General features: G+C 43.0%; 1 protein-coding gene across 13 annotated transcripts in view; it reads right to left on the reverse strand.

Annotated features, from left to right (window-relative positions):
* Positions 1-24,491, reverse strand: part of MAP2 (microtubule associated protein 2) — a 342,751-nt gene that overhangs the window by 12,540 nt on the left and 305,720 nt on the right. For 9 of the 13 annotated variants that reach the window (XM_030580175.1, XM_030580178.1, XM_030580184.1 and 6 more), the window contains 3 exons: positions 22,584-22,737; positions 19,851-20,194; positions 570-662 (listed from right to left, as the gene is read on the reverse strand). In XM_030580175.1, coding sequence (XP_030436035.1) covers positions 570-662; positions 19,851-20,194; positions 22,584-22,737 — 591 coding nt within the window. The remainder of the gene's footprint in view (positions 1-569; positions 663-19,850; positions 20,195-22,583; positions 22,738-24,491) is intronic. The other 4 variants (XM_030580185.1, XM_030580186.1, XM_030580183.1 and 1 more) reach the window with 1 other exon arrangement.

The raw sequence follows: 24,491 nt of genomic DNA on the forward strand, positions 1-24,491 counted from the left end.
GTACTTCCAGGAGCTTGAATGACTGATTTCTGTGGAACTGTGAGCAAATGTGAATGAAGCCACATTGCAGCAGTGAGCATCCAGGCACTCTGGCCTTTTCACCGGGGACAGAGGGAAATAGAAAGTTGCAGTTTAAGAAAAATGTAATAAGTGAAAAGTGTGTTTGTCACTTCCTTGAAATTAGTCACCTTGGATCAGATCACGTAAGAGCAGAGCAACCTCAGCTCTCATTGGACTCCTATTTTGGGGTTCAGTGGAAGCTGTAGCTGCTTAACACCTCTAAGGACACTCAGCTCCTTGCAGGACTAAACCTGTGGCTGCAAAGACGCACTCATCCTCTGCCTCCTAATCAATTTCCTGGCTGAATCCTAAACATTTGCTGTGGTTTGTGGGGAAGGATCAGAAGCCCACCACGGAACACACAGGGTTGACAGACTATCAGACCAAGTCAACATGTGAAACATAAGCAAGAAGGGAAATAGTGCTTGGAAGGAGGGGAGACAGAGGGCTGGCTGTGCAAGGTGGGCCATCACAGTTAGGATGCCTTCTGAGGTAGCGTCACTACTTACATTTCCTCCCCCTGCAGAATGTTTGATGTTATCCTTGGAACCACATCTGGACTGAATATCGCTAAAATCGATCTTCTTGTTTAAAATTCTAACCTAAAAGGAATTGGAGGTAACTTACTATGCTGTACACATGTTCTTTCAGTCTGCAGGTTAGAGGACCCAAGATAGTTGTGACTGCTACTGCTGGTGTGGGCGCTTAGGTTTAAACGTTGGCCAAAGGGATATAGCCAGCTATGGAAAGCAGCCTCAGTGTTAAAATAAATCTATTGCTCTTTTCACCTCCTTCCAAACTGGTTGCCAGTAAAATGAAATATAATTGGTGATGGTTATATTCTGGGAGTTCTCCCTGTTAGTCCTAAGGATCCCAGTTTGTCTCCGATTTATATAGTCATTAACCTCCTGGCCAAGAAAGACTGGAGTGGATGCTCTTGGGAGGTTGCCAGCACCTCTCTTAAGTTGGTCAGAGGGAGTCCATGCAGAGAGACCTGGGACAGAGGACTGTGCCTCCTGTACAACCATACCAGATCCAGCCAGCCCAGAGAGCATGGAGTCAGGAGTTAGACTCTGGTCTCCTGCTTAGCACTTACTCCTAAAGAGCCTTCAGATTGCCTACGAAGATAACCAGTGATATTTATTACCATTTTACAGATGGGAAAACAGAGCCATGGGGAGGCTGTGGGCTCACTTATACCTCTCATCAGATTAAGTTGTGACGGGGAGAAGACAAGGCTTTTTGCCTTTGTCACAGTTTCCTGGTCACTGGGAGAATGACAGCCAGTGAGATTTGCTACATCTGTGTAAAGTGTAACCAGTGCTGCTCCACCATATGGCCAGTACAACCCTTTGGGACCACCAGTACTGCTCCTCTGTGCTCCCCATCCCTGGCAGCCATATCCCCAGGGGAAAAGGGATCCCTGTACCTATCCCCTCACACACTCAAGTGGTCATCATTTATCTCTATGTGAGCCAGCGACAGAGCTGGGACTAGAATCCAGATCTCCAAACATCCAGTGCTACACTCAACCCACTGGACCACAGCTGCTCCATTCAGATCCCCCCCTACAGCAGCATCTCCACCTGGCAAAAGGAGGAGCTTACTGGAACACCAATAATTTTGCTTTGGTAATGGTGCTTCTGTTTTTCCAATAAACAATGCATGGCAAAACTGTGGGTGCCCCCACCCAGGGGCAAGGGGGTGCAGGATCCATCTCACCAGAGGTTCACATCTGCACCAACCAGCCCTGTGCTCCTCTGTATGAGCCCTGAGCACACGGGGATCGGGGACTAGTGTTGCCAGTACTCAGCTCCCCAGAGGGGACATGAGCAGACATTTCTGGAGTGTGCACATGGCTCCACAGGCCTCTGTCAGTGCCCGGAGCCCTCACCGCGCCTTTTTAAAAGGGTAGCAAATGCAACTTCTGAACATGTTTTCCGCTTGCTTCGCTGGCGGCATTATGCCTGACTGTCCTGCACCATCATTATGTCTCCAGCCACAATCACCCAGGTACAGCATTGCAGCCTCTGCAGCGCATCTCTGATCACAAGCCGCACATACCCCAGTATGCCTGAAACAAAGTCCTAAGAGTAAGACAGTGACAAGCAATCTTGTCACACACAGGTCTTTGATATTATAGTGAATTATAGCCTCAGACAGAGACAGATTAGATAAGATAGATAGTGTCCACCAAAGAAAGTCTGGCTGGTGCAGTGGAACAGAAAACCCAGAGTCTATGAAATCATGAATGAGGACAAGATGGCTGACTTCCTGTAGATAAGAGAAAGATAATGTTGCTGGATGGGGAGTGGAACCATTTGAAGAACAGGCAACAAGCACACCTGAGGCTGAGGGAGCGCATCTGCCATCTGTGACTCAGATTTGCAATCAAGGAGTTTTACTACCTCCAGGGCTGCTTCTGGAACATCAAATAACAGCTGTAGACAAAAAGGGAAGGAAGTTTCCACCTGCACCTGGGTAGGATAAAGCACCTTTCCTTCCAAATGGCCCCTGAGAGCCTCATCCACACTGGTCACTTCAAGAGGTGGTGACTGCAATGGGCTTTACTTGGGGCCACACACTGGGACCAAGGCTTAGAAGGTTATGCAGAATGCAGCCGATCACAGGCTGAGCAATTCATCATCACGCAGGGAGTGTATTACATTAATGCTCCACAGAGCTGCACTGCATGCCGCTTTGTTTCCAGGGAGAGATCAAGGCGCCAATTTAATATATAAAGGCCTACCTGATCTGGGATCTGGTTATGTGAGGAAGCTCCTTTCTACTTGGGTCAAGCTGCCACAGTGGCATAGCTTGTTGGTGTATCACACAAAATCATGTCCCTTTGGGGAATGTGGAAATGGGAAAAAGCATGTGTTTGACAGTGCTCCTTCCTGACTCATGCTAGATCAAACCATGAAACTGCAGGCACATAAACTAGCTTGCCACATGGTTCTTCCACCTGACCACCAAATGTCTGGATTTCATCCTTGCATCCAAATGGTGGCTTGAGTCCTGTGCTAGAGTCTCAGTGGTGGAGTAGTGTCATATTCTTTGTTATGTTTTTCTCTATGGGCCAGATCCTCAGCTGGGATAAATCAGTGTCGCTCCATTGACTTCAATGCCAATATGAACCAACTGAGCATCCCCAGTGAGGGATTTCTGCTTAAAAATTGAATGCACAGTGTGACCCAATGTAATTCCTTGGGGGCCACATCCTAAGGACTTTACTCAAATATTGCATGATTTTTATTCAACTATGCCTGACTAAAATAAAGACCCCAGGATTTGGTTTATAATACTAATGTACTTTGAATTTACAGCGTCTTTCCATGCAAGGTTTATATTTTTGTAAGGCTTGCTGATAGGCATTTCTAAATCACTCTTCAAGACAGCATTCATCACAGTCATATCTGTAACGTAGCTGACAGGCAGAATAGGAAAAGCTAAGTTGACTGACTGATATTTAGCTGATACATAGATTGATAGAGACAGATTCATTGGTACCCTCTAGCTGCTTACTGTCGATCTAGTAACACAAAGCAGACACAAACCCCGCTTAACTATCCAGTGGGAGGAAGGCAGTCTTGTGGCTAAGACACTACACTGAGACATATGTAATCTGGATTCAATTCTCAGCTCTGCCACACCCTTCCTTTGTGACCTTGGGCAAATCACTTAATCTTCCTGTGCCTCAGTTCCCCATCTATAAAACTAGGGACAATAATATTTTCTTGCTTTACAGGTATGTTGCCAGGATTAATGCTTGTGAGGCTCTCAATTACTAGAATCATGATGGCCATGTCAGTACAATACCTTAGTAGATAGCTAAGCTGGAGTGCATCGTTGAATCAGGTCTTTTGTCTGTGCTCCTGTACCTGAGTACAACATCTGTCCTATTTCTTTTCTTTCCCCATGTGATGCTGGCAGACCTGGTGCCAGCTCATGTCAAGGCAATTGGGCCTCACTAAACACTGACAAATGCGTAGCTGGAAACCAGTCTGCCTCACCTATGTGTTACTATTATTAAAACAGATATTAGAGTTATAAGAATGTCTTTAGTGTTTAGACTTTATGGGATGCTTGTAGGAGGCTGCACATATTAATCCTACTTATAACATCTGTATCCCATGTTATAAGATAATGTTCAAATGCTTGCTCTGTAACTATAAAAATGTTTGCTAAGACTGTGAACCCCACCATCAGAGGAGAAGCATCATCAAGTGTGAAATATTAGTTTACCACAAGAGGTGTCATCTCCTCCTCACAAAAGAAGGTCTACAGACATCAGACAAGCCACTGTGCAACATCAGTGGACAAAACACTTTGCTGATTGTTCCCCCAACACCCATGGAGAGGAGACGTGCACCAAATGCCCAGCGCATCAGTTTGATTGCTGGGGGAAATCCCTGTGTGACGCCTGACCAGAAAGGATTGTGTGTGAATAATTACCGGTGATGCTTAGGAAATAGACCTACTTCAAAGTCACCCTGATTGCCTATTATTTACCCAGGACTGTATGGTCAAGCGGATGCTAGAACATTGTATAAAAGACCCTTGGGTCCTGATCCTGTCATCTCAGATCTGCTTAAGCTTCATCAGGGGAAGTTTGAGTCACAAGATTGAGATCCTGGGTAATCTGGACCACCCTGAATATGATATTGGACATTGGACTATAACCTATGGATTAAATTCTAAAAGAATTCTTTGCAACTACAAAGCTCACCATCTCTGCTATGAATCTGAACCTCAGGAACAGAACTCATGTCTGTATGTATATTGATCTTTTAACCAATCCTCACACTCTTTACTTTTTCAATACATCTTAGTTTAGTCAATAAGAATTGGCTGTAGCATTTATTTGGGTAAGATCTGGAATATTCATTAACCTGGGAGGTAATGTGTCTGATCCTTTGGGATTGGTAGAACTTTCTTATATGATGAATTAGATTTTCATTAATCCTCATCATATCTGACTTGGGTGTCTAGGTGGAGGCCTGAGGCTGAGTTACTTTAAAGGAACTGTGTTGTTGACTAGTGTGTAACCAGTGAGGTAATAAAGAAGCTGTTTTGTGCTGGGTTGGTAAATCTAAGCATTGGAATATCCACTAGCTTTGGGGATCTATGCCCCATTCTTTTCAGTTCACCCTAATTGAGTGACCTCAGCTGGCTCCCCAAGGGACTCCTGTTAAGGAGAAATTGATTCCCTGTGTTGCTTGAACTCTGAGGGGCAAAGATTTCTAAGCGTAAGCAAGGGGTCCTCAACTGTTTAGCTTGGGTTAGCCCTAAAGGATGTACAAAGTTTGTATATTATAGCAGTTACTATCATCTTTTGGAACCTAAGACTGTATCTCATCTGTGTGTGTAAGTTTACCTGCTTTAATCTCGTAAATAACTTTCTTGTTTCCTTTTCCTAGATAATAAACCTTTAGTTAGTTTATTATAGGACTGGCTATAAGCATTGTTTTTGGTGAGCAGTCTAAGGTGCACTTGACCTGGGGTAAGTGACTGGTCCTTTGGGACTGGGAGTAACCTGAATATTGATGTGATTTTTGGTGTAAGGGACCATCTATCACAAAGGCAGGCTTGCCTGGGTGGCAAGATAGACCGGAATACCCAAGGTCACTGTCTGTGATTCCATGTTAAGGCTGCTCTAGTACCCGAGGAGTTCACTCTTGTTACGTGATTGATAAAATCTAAGTACAGAACTCACAACCAGTTTGGGGTTTGTGCCCTGTTTCTTGACAATCTGCCCTGAGGTTGCCACTCTAGACAGCCTGACACCTGGCTAATGTTATTTTTCACTGGGTCGTATTTTGGCAGCTAAGTGGAAGCTGTTCAGCATGAAGAGCTTGTTGCATGGATTTTTCTTCCTCTATACAGATATTATGCTAATCCAGAACATCAGGACACTGAGTGCCCACTGCACTGACTGAAGAAAGATCTGTGTCAATGGGTGCCATGGTGAGAGGACTGATACTAGTAAGCATCTCTATAGCTTCAGAAACCCCTGCAATCATTTGTCATGTTTAGCTTCATGAAAGTATGTCTGTGGCTAGTGAAATGATTTCTACATTTCCCCCTCTCCTTTCTTTTCAGCAGATCAAACTAAATAGATGTTTACTGAAACATGAAAGCCAACTGTCATAGGAGTTTTATGTTTCTGGGGTTTTTTTTTCAACACACTATTTTTTTTTTAAAAACTCCTCTAATATATAAGACAGGTGCCACATCAGTTAGAGGAATGTGTGTCAGATGAGCAGTCTAGGCCTGTCTCCTGGCTCCTAAGCCAGATAGCGCTGGGAAAAACACAAAGCTCTCTTAGTATTTTCTGGCCACGCCCCCCCCCGCCCCCCAGTAAAGAATCAGCAAGGCCTCTTAGCAGTGACCGGCAGGAAGAATTAGCTCTGAAAATGCTGATTCAGGGTGCGGACTAGGCAGTGTTGGGCATGTGTGTTGGCGCAGGCACTTATGAAATCCAGGTTAAATAAAACCAAGCCAAGGTGATAAAGATGAGAAGCCATCTGAAAGCAAATGGCAAAAGCGTCTCTTCTAGGTTGACACCCCATCATGAGTTAGACTGAAACTAGGGATCCCACTGCCTGAGGCCTTGCTAGCAGAGATGTAAAGAAACAATCACTATAATTATCTTCTCACTAGGTAAAATTCACCCTGGTGCAGAGGGATAGCATAAGGCCTATGCACCATTATGTCCTATACTGAGGACTGAAGTGAGATTTAAGTGGTGTGCATGCCTTCTGCTGGCTCTCTGCACAAGGCTGAATTTCATTGGCTGTCTGTGAGTGTCGGTCTCCTCTAAAATAGACTGATATATTTGTCACATACTTCAATTGTTTCACACAGAAGAAGATTAAAGCTTTCATCTGCAGTGCGCTCTCTTAGCCTGCTCCTGCTCCCATAGAGGTCAATTGGCATCACGCTCTGCAACAGAAACAGGATCACACCCCACAGCACCATCATCAAAAATCTCCCAAGATTATGAGATTTTGTAGCATGAAAAATAGAAATGAACACAAAATGAAACACACAATAAATACAAATATACAATATGAATATTAGGGCTGGGATTGCCAAAGGAGTGTAAGGGAGTTATTATTCAGGTCAGGAGCAACAACCTAAGTACCGAGAAGGCAGAAAAGAAAAAGCAGGACGTTAAGATTCATCTACAGAAACTCCTTCTACAGCTTTTTGATTATGTACAATATCATACAAGCATTTAAGAGCCTCTGATATTAGCAGCCTCAACTTTGGCATACTCCTGTCTGCTAATCTTATCTCCATCTCTGTTTTCTCCCTGATAGCTAAAATTATGTCACAGCAATATGTGATTGGTTACCTGAGATCTGGTGTGATGCTGACATTAGCCACTGGCCAAACTGGATGTGAACCAGAGAACAGCACCATTCGTATAATGTACTAGCTTCCTGCTGCACAGATTTGGCAGCATACTTTTTCATAACCTTTACAGTACCCCCACTCGATTGAAACTGCTGGGTTCCCTCTTATTCTTTTGACACTAAATTACCATGGTATCTAGGAATGCATGGAGGAGTAAATATTTCATACAGTATGGAGGAGAGATTCCTTCAGCACTCTCCTTAATAGTAACATCCAAATGAAGGGTATTGACAAAGTTACATTTTTCTGACAATGGCCCCCTGTGTTTGTGTGGCTGGAAAGCGTTTCATTGCATTATGCTTAAGCTACTCGCAGCCCAATGAGTTGCCATAGAATTACATTGTTCCCTGTCCCTGCTCTTGCACTTCGGAGTTCCACAAGTCCTGGCATTGCACAGAGAGGGCACAGCCCATGGCAGAACAGGTTTCTGAATGAAAACCTCCCTGGCTGATTGGATTCGCTAGGTTCTGCATTAAATATTATTCCAGAAAAGGGCACTGGGTCAAATTCTGCTCTGACTTAAACTCTCACGGCAGCTCCACTCATGGCACCTCCCTTGACTTCTGTAGCACTGCATCGTAGGTAGATCAGGGCAGACATTTGCCAGTAAGTTCTAGCTGCTTCTGCTGAGTTTGAATTCCACTTGTCTGAACATCTGAGGATGTGTTTCACCTCTGGAAAGCTTCATGACGGGGAAAATGCCTAAAGTACTTTTACAACTGCTAGTTCACTCAGTACATTTTGAGACCGGCACTTTAGGAGGTAAAACGTAAGCCTCCTCCATAGACACAGAGGGCCTGAATGGCAAATGTAATAGCAAGGAGCTGGGCACTGAGGGGGCACCATCTCTATTGCGGGAGAAGAGGGGTATGTGTGTGTGTTTTGAGTTTTCTGAGCAGGAGTAGGGGGAGAAGGGGAGACTGGAGAAGACCAAGAGAGAGGTAGGGAGGACCACTGGTGCTGCAGATTCCACCTGCGTAAGAGTTAGTCCTGCTCCCACAGAGGGGTATGCTCATGTCACAGAATCTGACTCTGGATTTCACACATCCCAATGTGCAAGGGTGTTTGGACCTGGCATTTTCATTCATGCCCATCTCTGCCAGCAAGAGAGAGTTACGTTCACAATGGGCATGTGTATGTAGAAGTACAGCGTGGAAGACCAAGAATTGGAAGACAGACTTGAGCTCAGTTTTGCTCCACAGCCAAAGGCAGTGTCTATGCCTGCACGCAGCTGGTGAAAAGAAGAACCGCATTTCATTCTCGCCAATGTTAATTTTCTTCAGATGCCATTCACAGCAAAAACAAGACTGCTGAGAACCCTTCTGCCTAACGTTCAAATTATTTTCCAACCGCTGGGCAGACTATTCATAACTGACTTCTCTGGCCTACCCTACCACCCAGATGCCCACTGAAACAAAGAAGAAAAAGTGAGATACAGAAGAAATTACAGGCTGTGAATACATTTTCCATCAAACTGATCATTTATGTTCTCCCCAAATTCCATACCTTGTAATTATGGCTGTGCATGGTCTCTCATAAGCTTCCCCACAGGCACTAAAGCTAGGTCATTTAAAAATATTCCAGCTTGGCTTCATTTCATTAATGTTCTCTTCAGTGAAAAGAGAAAATGTTAATGTATTTTGAGCCACTGTTCATGATTTTCTCCTTAGGATGTTTACATCCTAGTCCTACTACCTCTTAACATGTTTTTGTGAGATTTGTTTGGGATCTATTATTCTTTGTGCCATATTTCCTGCTCAGGTTTTTTGTACTTCAGACTTGGGCTCCTTTGAGGTCAACAAGACTTCTTATATACTTAAAACTATAACCATGTCCCTGTACCTTGCAGAATTGGGGTCTTGGAAAGTGCTTTAAGAGCAATCACACCACTTAGGCACCCCACAGGGTTAATCAAAATAGGGGGCCTGATTCTCTCCTTACCTACATCAGTTACTCACCAGTGTAACTATACTTACTTCAGTGGAGTGATTCCTGATGTACATTGGTGTTAAGTGAGATCAGAATCAGGCTCATTTGAGGAAAAAAGGGTGAATGAAAACTTGATCAGCACCAAGCAAGAGTCCAAATATGTGTGCTGGAAATGACCATTGATCTCATAGTTTTCAGGGCTTTTAGCAGAGGTTATGGAAAGGGGTTTGGTTGTTTTGCATTGGCAAGAACCTGAAGAGAATTACTGTGACCAGCACTTTTCAGAGACATACACACTGAACTTTGGACTATACCGTGCTCTTGCCTCACGGAGGCTAGTGGAGTGATTGGTGTAAAACCAATGGGTGAATTCACCCTGAGTAGAGGGACAACACAAGGCTTCTGCATAAGTTAAATCTCACTATGGAGCCCCCAAGAAAGGGAGGGGTTAACTAGTGCAAACGCCAAACGTGGCCCTCTGCATTGGGTGAACTTCATCCACTCTGAGAAGAGAATCAGGCCTCCTGCAACAAATTTTCCAAGTTAAAAAATATCTTTGCAAAGATCAGTGGCCCAATCCTGTAGCCTTTATTCAGGCAAAACTCCCAGTGACTTCATTTCAATGGGATGTGTTTTCTCCGAGTGATATTGATATCACTGGGGATAAGAATGGCAGAGCTATGCCTTATGAGGAGGGCATCTAGGTTCACCAGTTCATACAAACCCATGTTTCTTTGTCTCTTTAGCAGAAATACCCATCTGAACATTGATATATGGAGAGGCACCAGCTTCATAATTGTGGGGAGTGGTATGAACATGATTGCATGGAAGGGGAAAGAAGGCCACATGATTCTGCTATGGACATCCAACGCCTGATCCATAGACCACTCAAGGCAATGGAAATGTTCCCATTGATTCCAATGGGCTTTGGATCAACCCTGAGGTAGCAGCTCTGGTTAAGGATCCATTCTTCATCTTCAGCTGCCTAAGAGATTGTGTCCAACCAAGCCAGACAGGGACCTAGCTACAGTGATCTCCATGTCTGTCGCCTGTAGTGATGATCCTGATGATGCCCTGATAATATGTTCATCTTCATTTTAGCAACCAGGGCCACTTGGGAGATTTCAGCTGGTGCAGAATGAGGCTGCCTATTTTCCAAGTGGGTCAGACCCTTGAAAACATGGAAAACCTGTACTCTGCACAGCGGGCCCAATCATGCTGCCATTCAGATAAATGGCAAAACTCTTCACAGCTTCAGTGGCAGCAGGACTGGGCCTGTCTCAGGAGAAATTCAAGGTGCTGGCTACTATCTACAAAATAAAAAATGTTCTGGGATCCAGTGTGAAACTGGCACCCTTCTCAGGATACTCAAAACACATCACTTCGTTTGGGATAGCTAAATAAAAAGACTAGAATATCCCAGGGCACACCAACTCTTGAAGAATGAGCATCATCTATCTGCCTTTTGCTCAACAAGAAAGTTCCCTGTTCTTTGTCGAATAAGAAAGTCTGATACTGTGGTATGTTAAAGTGAGTGCTCAGCACTTTCTGCAAATCAGGACTTTAAGGTGACTCAGATGAGGTGCCTAAAAATGGAGGCACCCAAAATCTTTAGTCACTTTGGAAATGGCCCTAAATTTGCCCTGCCAATTGACATCCCACTCCCAGCTCCCTGGCTGAGTCTCTTTGCTTACTAGTCCCAGTCCCGCGGCTCCCAGTCTCATTGCTCAGCTAATCCCAATATTCTTCCGCACCTCATTCTCAGTCCAAGTTTCTCTATTCCCCACCATCAGCCTTCAGTCTTCCCATACCCAGTGGATCAGGTATCTATTTGCATCTGGGTGGACTGAAGGCAGCCTTTCTATGTGAGATCAAGCATGACTCTGACTCCTCACTTTGGGGATCGTAGCCAAGTGCCTGGAGCACTCAGCCACCATGCCTCATAGTAGAGTGACCAGATGTCCTGATTTTGTAGGGACAGTCCCGATTTTTGGGTCTTTTTCTTATATAGGGTCCTAGTACCCGCCCCCCCGGTCCCGATTTTTCACACTTGCTGCCTGGTCACCCTACCTCATAAAAGCTTATACTTAGGCCAAATTTGAGCAGACACATCCCTGACACCGAGGCCAGTACCTCCCAAATTTCAAGTCCCTCCTCCAAAGCATGGGAGTGTGAGAGCTGTTTAAAAAAAAGAATTTTTTACTGTGGAAAAACCAATGTGTTATTCTCCTAGTCTCATCCTTGGAAACAGCTGAACTGTTTTGGCTGAAATTAAACAAAAGAAAAGAAAAGAAAAGAAAAGAAAAAGAAATCAGCTTGAGACAGACACTTGGCATGGAGAATTTTAGCCCCAGCAATTAAAGTTTGGCAAAGTTATGAGCAATGGAAAGGAGTCTTATAATGGGTTGTGCCAGTCAACCTTAGTAACAGGCAGTACTACCAGCCCTGCCTACAATCAATTTTTAAGCATAATGATCGCTGATTTACATCTTTGAAGGATTCCTTTTATTGCTTATTGCAAAGCTTCATTATAGCTAAAACCAAATCATGGCATTTATCTAGTTAATCATATAGTCACATCACTGAAGCACCTATTCCCTTAACAGCAAAAAACAGCCCATGTTAGCAGAATACAACTGGGAAAGTAATAATTGCTGGGAGTATAAATCTTTTAAGTACTAATACTCTTTAAGCAGCAAAGAAAATCAAATGCTTAAATTGTGACATTGAGTAAACATAACAAACCCATGAAATTCCTAAATGCTCGGATCACACAGAAGAGAGTTAAAAGATGGTGTTCTCATGTGTATCATATGGAAAAGCTCTCCCCCGAAAATTAACAAGTGCGTGTGGGAATTGTAAAATATTTCCTAATGCTGGGAACAAAAATCTGTTATCTGTTATCTTTAAACCCAACCTCTAGAATGGTTATTTTGATTGTTTATAATGTATATTGCAGCAGCACCTAGAGGCCTTATCCCCACTGTGCTAGGTGCTGTACAAAACATAGAGCAAAATGATGGTCTCTGCACCCAAGAGCTTGCAATCTAAGTATAAATAAAGAGACAGCAGGTGGATTTAACAAACAGACCAGGGGAGCACAAAGTCACAATGTGATAGCTGTGTTCGTTATTCTCTACTCATTTTATCAGTAACTCAGGGTGTCTGATAGGTATAAAATAAATAGTAAAAAAAAAAAAAAAAAAATCTTAAAGAACATTCCCCTCCACACACAAAAAAGATCTGAATTAAACCAACCGAAAATAAAAGCCATGATTCAGCACATCTTGTTTCTGGTACTGGACTTCAAAAAATAGATTCAAAGTTTGCATAAATAAAGGGCTTGACCCTATAAACTTTACCAATAATCCTCATGCAAACAGTACCATTGACTTCAAGATCTTAAATATCCACATTTGGATGGATTTAGGCATACAGATTAGGCCCAGTGTGTTTAAGGGGAGCGAAATTCAATCTTTAGGGCTTGTGTAACTGAGGTGAGGGAATGGAGAATCAGGCTCTGAGGATACACCGCCAAAAAATCTCCACGGCAGCAAGCCTCAGAGCCTGGATTAAGTGACTTGGGCTCACAGTGTTCAATAGCAGTGTACATCTTCCCACTTGGGCTGCAGCCTGAGCTGTGTAACCTGGCTATCAGAGAGGGTCTCAGAGCCCAAGCCCCAGTCCGTGCAGTAACATCTACACTGCTATTTTTAGCCCTGGAGCTCAAGCCCCGTGAGCCCAAATCAGTTGACCCGGGCTCTGAGACTTGCTGCATTGGTTTCTATTTTTCAATCTAGATGTACTCTGGGCGTCTATCATTCTCTTTCAAATCTGCAATTTTAAAATGAAAACAGCGCCCAACAGCATATTCTCTTTCCACTTTAGCAACATAAATGTACTTCATCTCCATTGACTCAGAGTGGAGCATGGTATTTAACATTTAACTATACAAATCTGATCCCGTTTGTGCCTGCATGTTTTTGTTTGGCAGAAACACGTTCTGTGAACCACTGTTTTTGTTTCAAATTGACACAAGCCAGGTTATCCAGAGCAAGGCTGAACATGCATCCTCAGCTCATCCTGCTGCCTGTCTGAGTCAGGGCCGGCTCTACCTTTTTTGCCACCCCAAGCTGCGAAGCAAAGAAAAGAAAAAAACCTGACCGCAGCAGTGCTGCGGAAGAAGAAAAAATGGAAAAGCTGCCACCAAACTGCCACCCCTTCAGGTTTGCCACCGCAGGCACCTGCTTCCTTAGCTGGTGCCTACAGCAGAACCTGGTCTGAGTTACATTTTCAAGGGGAGACACATCAGTGTGGCTATTGCATATGCTCACTAATGGGCATAGCTGCTCCCCTTGAATTAGTGAAATGATATACACAGTAACATACGTAGTATGCATGGAGCATTTCTCATGTTCAAACACATAGCAACTCATTTGTACTCACTATGCCTCTGTGCAATCCAAAACCTATTGAAGTTAACAGGAATCTTTCCATTGACTTCAATGAGCTGTGGATTGGGCCCTACCCCATCTCACACTGTGTAGCAGCTACTCACATGAATAGTTCCAGTGATGTCAATGGAGCTAGATAATGTGAGTAAAGTGGTTCACAATCTGACTCTTAAGTCTTATCCATGTAGTGACTGACCCAACGTCACAAAGCAAGTGAGTGGCAGATCAGGATACCGATTCCCAACCCTATGCTCATTCCTATCAACCTACCCACCCACCGTCCCACAAACAGAAGAGACTCCTCTGCTTGCCTGCTAGAGTGTCTTTCTAAAAAATAAAATAAAAATACACATACAAGTAGCGGTAACTGTCTTCATGTCCAAAATAATTAAAATCATCCAGGACCTAACTCTTCAGTCATTATTCAAACAAGCCTTCCCTTAAATCAATGGCAGCTTTGTAAAAAAAAGACTACACAATGTCAGCAGCACCAGCAGCTCCCCATCCCATTACACTTGGAGAGCCCCAGCTGCAGGATTGCTTCCTGCATGGGAGCACTGGGGTGAGGAAGGAAGGGGTTCTCTGCACGTCTCACCTGCTAGCATATAAATACTGAGCAGCATGTAATTTGGCCCTAAGTGTTTATTTTTTTCCTGTCATTAGTGCATGTAAATTTTTTTCAGAGCAAGTTTCAAGACAATTGAGTCAGAAAGCCCTAGTCACAGAATACTAGCTCTAAAAGGAGCTTGCTGAACACCTCTGCACTCAGGCAACTCCTTCAAATACCTGCTCTGCTTTCTATTGTGCAATCAGCTCCTTGTCCACTCACTGTGCTGTCTTTGCACCCCTGGATTTTGTCGCCAAAGCTGGATCTTGAGATACACAACCCATTGAAGGCTTTTTGAAAATTCAAACTCACTTCAGGGGCTATTCTCCTTTGCATTCATGTGCATACATGTCAATGATAATATAGCCCCTGGTGGACAGATTCTGACCACACAACTCCTCTTGAAGTAAGAACATTGGACACAATCAATAGGGCCTTAATGGGAATTTTATGTTGCAGGATAGAACCCTTAGTCTACACAGCCTCCGCACTCTGAGATGCTTAGTTAAATCAGACTTCCTCCTTCTCTGCAGTTGTCACTGTATCACTTATTAGCAGATCGCTATTCATTTTCACAAAATTCAGGTGGTTTCTGGCAGGTTTTACCCTCTGTTTGAATGTTGGTATGTCACAGGGGTGGCCACCTCACACATATCCCCTCATCCGGACAGAAGCCACCCTGCCTCCCGACCGTTTTCCCTCTCAATTCCTCAATAAGCCCCAAAGAGGCTTTCACAAGTCCAGTAACAGCGTTTCTTGGAGTCTGGCTTTATTAACACAAAGTTCCAAAATAAGCACAAAAAGATCTTCCATCCCAGGCTTACCCTGGGCACAGCCCCACCTCCTGGAGGGACTCTCTTCCTCTGTTCTCTAAGTCTCTAGCCAAGACCCAAGGCCTGGCCTGCCTTCTTCGCCTTCTCCCCAGAAGGAAACCAAAACATCCAGCTGGGCCTTTCTTCCCAGCCCCACTTCCTTCCTCAGGGACCGTTGCAGGAGACTGACTGTCAGTCCGTCTCAGTCTCTCTCGTACACTCTGCATGTTCACTCCGCAGTCCCCCTTTGGCTATCCACTGAACACTGTTCTCTACCCCGATAGAGGCCTGGTTCAATCTGTCATGTGACTAAATTCCTTTTCTGCACTTGGGGAGGCATATCGGCTGCAGGACAGGTGCGCTGAGACCACTAGCTCCCTTTAAAAAGGGCTGGTCACCATATAACACGGTACCGTATTTATGCTCTTCAGATTTTTTTAAACGTAGCTGAATGGAATTTGTTCTCCATGGCTTTGGGCAGACAATGAATTTCTGTCTTGATCTCCGAAAAAGCTTCTGGAGAGACTCCATTTCACAACTGGGTTTGGATACACACTTTTTCTATTTGCCACAGTACTCATTACTAATTGCTTGGTTATTCCTGAAGTTAGTCATGCTAATAAATACTTAGGACCAAGTTCTCAGCTTGGGTAGATCTGTGTAACCCTATTGACTTCACTGAAATCATGCTGATTTACACCACTAAGGATCTGGCCCATGTCTCAGATTTGATTTTAGCATTTTTTTTGGATTTATCATTGATTGCTGGCATGTGGCACTTAATATATATTCCATGTCAGTGATTAAATCAATGTTCTTTGGTACAATTAGTACCTTTACAAACATCTTCTCACTTCCAGGGGTATAATTCCAAGAAGAAACCATCAAAATAGTAAAAACACACTTGATATCTGTAACAGATTTTTTTCACTCATTCTTCCCAAAGGCCATCTTAGAAAGAATATATGCAAATTGGATCCTTCTGAAAGCACAGTATTTCCTTCATGGCTGAAGCAGTGCTAAAATCCATCTGAAGTTGGGTTGCCAATTTTGTTTGGAAGTATTCCTGGAGGTTTCATCACATGACATAATCTTTAATTCCTGGAAACTCCAGGACAATCCTGGAGGATTGGCAACCCTAATCTGATGCCCAACAGATGTACCCATAAGCAAGTCATGTCTGAGCTTTGCCAAGAATCATACATTTCATCAGACTTTTCTATAAGGAGAAAACCAGACAACTGCCAAGTGGCTAACATCACAGAGCACAGAACCCCCTCAGTTCACGTTACTGCAGAACACCCATTAAATACTTCTAATACTGCATGCTACTAGTAAGGACCTATTATGATGCAACATGAACTTGTTTTTCCCCCAGAAGTACGTTTTTTTCTGTCCTGTAAAGCCGCTTTCCTTTTTAAACTTTTGTAAATGGTGAGACAGAGCTGAATTTAAATTAATTTGCTGGCTGATGAGCTTCTGAAGAGATTCAAGGCTCAAACCCTGTATTTCTTTCTTGATTTATTTAACATTCAAACACCTCCTGCTTCTTCAACCATCCACATCAAACTCTGGCACTGTTGCGATGCAACTGCTTTCCCCAGGACCACAGTAAGCCAAGCATGGACATTGTGTTAGGTTAACACATGCCTCTGGTGAAACAAAAGATTGTGTCTCCAAATTACACTTTAGGGTTGCGTAGCAATACTCTTGATATAATTTCCCTGTCATGTTTGCTTAAATGCCCAGATGTTTTTTTCCTATGATTATTACTATCAGTACTGCAACTTCAGCTCAGGTTATAAAGCTCAGGCTGCCTTCTATTTGTTTCATACATCGTCAGTAAAAGCAGAGAACAGATAGCAGCTCATTTCAGCCGCTGGAATATATACACTGCCAGGCAACAACAACAAAAACAACAAAGAAAATAAATTTAGTTTCATGTTTTAACATGATAGGCTGATGCTGTAAAACTGAACAGAAAAGAAAAAAACAACAACCCCGAACTCTTGTTTAGACCGAGGAAGGGTGAATTAGAGAAGCACAAAGAAGTACTCAGTGAGTTATTCTCTTTGCCCAAGCCATATATAATGATCGCAAACCACTGAGGAATAAAGTATCAAAATCCTTTAGTTTAAATCCTATTTTTTATATTCACCCATCAAATTTCCCCTGTGATCCCCAGAAGAAAGAACTGCCAGCTGCTATATATCATTGAAGGAAAAAAAATACTTATTACTTTGAGAAAAAAAAAATCTCAGCATATGAGTACCACAATATTTGGCAGAAAAACAAGGCAAAATTGTAAGTAAGAGCTTGTACAATAACTGATCGGAAATACTCGTATACATACATACAATACTGTAAAGCTTGGTAATCCTCACTGCAATAATCCACTTGATAATTCTTTATAAAACAAACAGAAAAACAACTATTCTCAGGTCCCTTCTTACAACTTAGCAAAGATTTTATGCAGCGTGAAATTTACTAGGAGTAAAAGTTTGTCAGGGTGCTGCAAAGAGGTCTTATGTAGCTTTTACAACATGTACTACAGAACACATAAAGGTCGAGATGAAGTAATATCAGAAATAATCAAAAAGACGTCAAAATAAATGAAAAAAATACACTTGGTGATGCACTATCCTTATTGGGCTTATTTGACTACTTGGCTACTGATTCTGCAAGGGGCTGATCACTCTAAAGCACCTGGCAGGATCAGAATCTACATACTGAGAGTTGCATTGGGATCAAATATATCATTAAGCATTTTTTCACTCCCAAATACCTGCAATGAATGGATATGATAAGTTACAATGTTAAGATCCAACTTTTCTTTAAAATGAATGAAGGGTGAACCTCAGTGTTTTGGAGGTCTGGATAAATATCCAAAAGCTTGGATATTTATCTGAATCTCAGGCTTGGAAACCTGGTGAGAACTAGCTTTCATGCAAGATTGTCCAGCAGGTTCTGGTACAAGTATGAATATTTAGCATTTTGATATCTGCCCTTCTTCTGACAAACAAATGTTCTGATCCTGCACACAATTAGAGGCTGCAGAACTGGACCCAGAAACTGCTGGAGTGGCGGACACTCAGTATGCTATTCTTGTGAGGTGCTGAGTACTCTCAACTTCTATTGAAGCCAATGGGAGCTAAGGATGCAGAGTGCTTTGTAAAGGGCACTCAAACCCTTGCAAATTTGGATCATGAGTCAACATGAAGGGCAGACGAACATTTTATGATAAATAAAGTAACCAAAATTTTTATAACCTCAAAAGGAGGTTGAATTTGGTCCAGGTTTAGGCATATGTCTGGTTGGTTTTAGTTTTACTTATCCAGCTTGTCCAGTCCTATATGAAATTGGTTTCCTTTCTTGAAACAATATAACTAATAAAACTGATTGCCACTGCCTCTAAGTTACAAGATACAGCAATAGCCTTTTATGAGCAGAAAGCTTCCTTGGTTGCAAATAATTCTGGCCTCTATCGATATACGTACAGACATTTCCCCTTTCCCCTAAAGGAGATAAGGAACAGGAGTAGCTGTTGCTATGGAAACAAAGAGCTACACAGACCAATATGTGATCCAAAGGTGATAGCCACTGAAAGCAAAGTGTGAGCTAACAAAGCGTGCAGTAGTATAATGTAATTATTTTAGACAATACACTCTGTCTAGGAACATAAGAACTGCCAGGCTGAACCAGGCCTGAGGTCCACCTAATCCTGGACAGTGGCCAGTACCAGATGCTTTAAGAGGAAGATATAAGAACTCCAGTGTAGGCAGATGTATTAGATCCCATCTTGGTCTCTAATAGTTAGAGATTGGCTTAAGGCCAAAAGCATGAGGTTTAATATTCCAAAATTGTTGTAAGCATTCACTACTAGAAATCTAGATATTCTGGTTACCAATATAAATGTCCAATCCCTTTTTGAATTGCACTAAAGTCTTGGCCTCAACAATTTCCTGTAGCGATGAGTTCCACAATATAATAATGCAACGTGCCAAATAGTATTTAATTTAATAACTTTTGAATTTGTCTCATTTTAATTTTATTCTCTGATCCCTTGTTCTGCTCTGAGATTGGGAGAACAGAAACTCCCCATCTATCTTCTCTATGCCATTCATTATTTTACACACTTCTATTTCCTCATATTCATCTCCTGCATTTTACAGTTGTTTAAATATAATAAAACACTTTGCCTCTAATTAAGGCTCCTACTTATCTGTCTGTTAAGCTTATTAATTCATTGCTGTTTAAACAGTGGACTGAATAAGGAGTAGCTTCTGGTTTTTAGGCTAAAACACACCTCTGATTTTGAAAATACGCCAGAACTCTCATCTGATCTCAGTGAGGCATGAAAAAAAATCTTTCCCAGAGTTAATTTTCAGTTTACAAGACAATTTTCTGAAGATAAGCCAGGCTCTCACAAATTAATATCATTTACATAACAAGCATCTAACTGTGACAATAGATGCAATGCTCTGTCTGTTATTTATGGGGCATCTCAAAATTGCAAACTTCCCAGCACATTAATACCGTCACTGTGCATTTAAAGTAAATTCTTACCTGTCCCCCTTTCGGCTGGTACCGGATGTTGTCTGTCGATCCAATTTTGGACCTGACATTCTTGAGGTCTGGCAGAGGCTGGTTAATAAGTCGTAGTTGCTTAGGTGTGGCTGGAGATTTTGGAGGAGTGCGTATGATGGCAACTTTCTTCTCAGTGGGCACCAATATAGCAGACTTGGGAGTGCCTGGCGTATGAGGGGTTCTGGAATAGCTTGGGGTCCCAGGAGTGCCTGGGGTACGGGAGGAGTAGCTGGGTGGAGTACCAGGAGTGATGGCAGTGGATCCAGGGGTAGTGGGTGTAGAAGTGCCACTCTTTCCTGTCCTGCTGCGAATTGGCTCCGATCCTATATTGAAGACATAACAGTGTTAAAATCACATGGATAAATCGCTCTTTTCTTCATATTGTGTCTCCACAGACTATGACACGTACAATGATAAGTATCCTGAAGCAAAGCCCACCAACTCAATGGACAGATGCACACTGACTTCAGTGGGCATTTAGATTAGGCATTAATGTAGTCTATGTAGTGGAGATGGTTTCGATCATAATCTTTTGAACAGCAGATTTCAAATACATGGCTGCTTTTGGTCATGTACCATAGCTAGTAGCTTTGTATCTACAGTAGAATCCAGAGAGTAGATCCTCAGCTTGTATAAACAGTCATAGTTACATTGACTTCAAAAGAGCAATGATCATTTACTCCACCTATGGATCTGCCCCTAGGTAATTTCCTTGCTGTATGGATGCACGTCTTTGGCTTCCACTGAGTTTGCTGAGGAGTCCTCCTAGTGCATCAAAGGGACTGATCTAACGGCCAGTAAAGTCAATCAGAATCATTCTATTTATTTCACTGGGGATGGATGAGACCCAAGGTACCGGTGCTCCGGGGCTAAGGAGAAAGCCTCTCTGTTGAACATGACACATTAAATGGTTTAATCACTCTTTACTCTCACCTCCACTGTTCCCAGATTGGGCTCTTTTTTTCCCAACCAACTGTCAATCAGGGTTCTCTCACTGCACTGACTGTGCAGGAGAGAGAATGGGATTTTTCTGCCTCTCTGCAGCCTCTCTTTTTTTTCCCTCAGGCTTCCACCCCTTTTGGCAAACGCACTCTGGTATATATCTGCCCCAGCCAGGAGGATGGGCAAGTTGTTCATTTGCTGCTATGCCACCCAGGGGTCACTATGCACTGAGAGGGGCTGCACTTTACCCCTGATACTCAAGCTGGGATTTTCAAAGGATTTTCAGTGGGATTTGGGTATCTAACTCCCTTTACATAACACAAGAACTAAGGGTCACCCAATGAAATTAAAAGGCAGCTGGTTTAAAAGTAACATAAGGAAGTACTTCACACAACGCACAGTCAACCTGTGGAACTTTTTGCCAGAGGATGTTGTGGAGGCCAAACACATAACTGGATTAAAAAAAGAATTAGTTCATGGAGGATAGGTCCATCTGTGGCAATTAATCAAGATGGTCAGGTATGCAACCCCATGCTCTGGGTATCCCTAAACCGCTGACTGCCAGATGCTGGGACTGGAGGGCTGGGGCTCGATCACTCAAAATTGCCCTGTTCTGTTCATTCCTTCTGAAGCATCCAGCAGCGGCCACTGTCAGATATAGGACACAGGGCTAGAAAGACCCTTGGCCTCACCCAGTATGGCCGTTCTTATGTTCTTAGGCTTCTTTGAAAAAGGTTGTAAGAATGGTTTCTGAAGAGGCAGAGACAGAAGAATTCCTGCGGGAAAGGAGAGTACCAAGCCAGGTTCTGAGGCCTGAGCTGAATGCTAGACTGGCATAGGGGGATGCCTGGAAAGAGGGGTGGTTACATTTCCTTGGTCTTAGGGTAACTTGTTTCTCCCTTATGCCCGGCCCCTGGGTACAACACAGACATGGCAGCAGCTAGAAGAAGCCCCCTTTCCTGATTACTGGCCCACTTGCTGGCTCAGCCTTTTATACTGCTTGCTTTCTTCTCCCTGCTATCCAACTGGCGAGCTAATGACGCCATTAGGTTTTCTACAGATACAAGTGCTCCCTTCTAACCTTCCAAACCTCCTCTTAACCACACCCAGTACGCCGGGTGCTAAGTGCTGCCCTATTTACAGCTGCTAACAGAACTCTCACATTGTGATAAGAAAACCTTGCTGGTTAACTGCTTTGTCTTTCTTCTGATGAGTCACCCCAATAACTACAAACAATATTTTTAGGCAAAGCTTCTTTCTGGCTTGGCATTAACTAAACACCGAGAGACCATTAAACCAAACCAACAAATTAACAAATCTTAGTATTTATTAAATAACCCTTCCATTTTCATGAGATCATCAGAATTATTATTATTTTAAAATTATACTGCTCACACTGAGTTTCTTTTTTCTGTTTGTTTATAAATGGTCTATATTAAATGTGTCACATCACTGGGAAACCCACGTGAAGGGATTTTTTTTTTATACAAGAGAAGGCCCTCAACTGCAGCCCTAGGTCTGAGCAAGTCAGACTTTGGGAAAGATTGGTCCCACATCTGGACTCAAACCTTTGCCGCTGTATTGGGTCACAACGGCACCCCATATCTGAACATGGCCAAATTCGGGGTTCCAATCTCTGGTCCCAGAAGTACAACTCAGGCCTACTTCTTAAAAGCAAAGGAAAGGTAAAGATGGATTTAGCAAGTGTGTGAAATATATCGCAAGGGCAGGTGAAGGCACCAGGAGACTTAGGTTTGCAGAGAAACATACGGGTAGTCCGTCGTACTGAAGAGGAGATGGAGCTATTGAGGGAGAAAGAATTCTCATCTCTGTCTCGGTCTCCTGATACACCTCTCCGAGTGGGGAGGATGGAAGAAGGTCTTGGTAGAGAGGAACGCTTTTCTGGACTCTTGGTTATTCCATCCTGATAGGAGCAAAAAGGAAAATAATGGCTTTACAGTAAACATAATTATCCAGATTGTGATCTCTCACTAGTTTAACACAAGTGCGATTTCATGGTAGCCTCTGACTCAGACCAGTGCAAGTGAGATCAAATGATGCCCAGTTCCTTTACATTTCATGCAGAAAGCTCTGATGATTACCCAGGTCTAATGTGTCACTTAACTCCCTTGGGATTTACTGACTTTGGACATCTAGCTTTTAGATTGGCTGCCCCTTAGGGGATGAAATTCCAAAAGTGCTCAGCATTGGCTGAATTCTACTCTCACTGAAGTGAATGGCAAAGCTCTCCCTGACTTCAATGAGAGCTGAATTCGGTCAATATTGAATCCTTTTGAAAAGCCCACTCTAGATTTTCAGTTTGCCTAAGACAACGCTGAACTCATTTTTACAAGGCTCCTTAAATGTCTGGTTGCCTATTTCAGGGGAAATTCCCCTCTGTTTATTTCCTAGCTTCCCTAAATAGACCCTGAATATATATGCTGTTTCTCTGATCTGACCAAAATGTATCAACGCCTGATTTTGCTCCCACTGAAGTCAATGTCAAAACCTGATGTGAGTTCAATGGGGCAAAAATGGACCCTAGGAGCTTGATCCAAATCCTAAAGAAGCCATATCTGGGAGTCTTTCTATCAGTTTCAGTGGGCTTTGTCTCTTAGTGAAAGAGTCGTTCTGGTTAGGAAGTCATGAAACAAGAAATCCTGAAAGATCATTTAGTCTAATGGGCTTTCTTATACAAGTGGAAACAAAGATCCAGGGCCCAGTCCTGAAGTCCCATGGGATTCCACCTGTAGTGGGATTGCAGGATCGGGCCCCCAGGATGTTTCAGACTCTACATTATTAGGTAAAATGAGTGCTGAAATGCTGCCTTTTGAAGCTCTAAAAGAGTGTTATATTTTCCCCCAAAATGAGATTTTGAAGAATTTAGGCTGCTGATTAAATTTTCAAAGCAGGGACATTAGCTACTGGAACCTTAGCCTGTTTTCTTCTTTATTGATCTTTTCCATGTTTAGATCAGTGTGTGTCTGCTTCTTTACTTCGCTTAGATCAGTGTACATCTGAGTATGTTCAGGTATTTGTGCACTTGTGAGATGGGTAGCCAAATACAGCCTGGCATAAGCAGGTGTCTCCCATTGCAATCCCAGGGCCAAATACAAAAATTATCCAAACTGGTGCAAGAAACATCTTTGTGGGTTGGTGGGAATATGGTGGCAAGTGGGGCAAAGTGGCTAAGCAGTGTCGTGTTCACCAACTTGGCTTTCAGTGGGTGTGTAAAACAGGTGAAATATACGCATGGGGGGCTGGAAGAGAAAGACATCATTAGGAAAGTGTAAGACAAACCAGACTTCTCTTCCTGCAGCATCCTTAACACTTGTAGGGCTAAATTTTGCCCCAACATAACTGGTCTCAGCTTTCACTGCAAGTTGTGCCCTCTTATGCTAGGGATTGCATTTGGTCCCACAGAATACTACATGAGTGTAAATTACAAACTTACTGAAAGGCTTTTTGGTTCTGCTGTCGTTAGCCACTTACTTTTCTTTTTTTGACCAACTTACACCAGGACTAGCTACTCTACTTTTGTAAATAGGCACAACTCCACTGAAGTCAAGGGAACTCTGTCCATGTCACCAAGGGTGGGTCTGGCCCTTATGGTTTTTGTAGCCACGTTGATCCCAGCATATTAGAGAGACAAGGTGGATGAAGCAATATCTTTTATTG

This window comes from Gopherus evgoodei, chromosome 11 (assembly GCF_007399415.2).
Source record: "Gopherus evgoodei ecotype Sinaloan lineage chromosome 11, rGopEvg1_v1.p, whole genome shotgun sequence".
Taxonomy (NCBI): domain Eukaryota; kingdom Metazoa; phylum Chordata; order Testudines; family Testudinidae; genus Gopherus; species Gopherus evgoodei.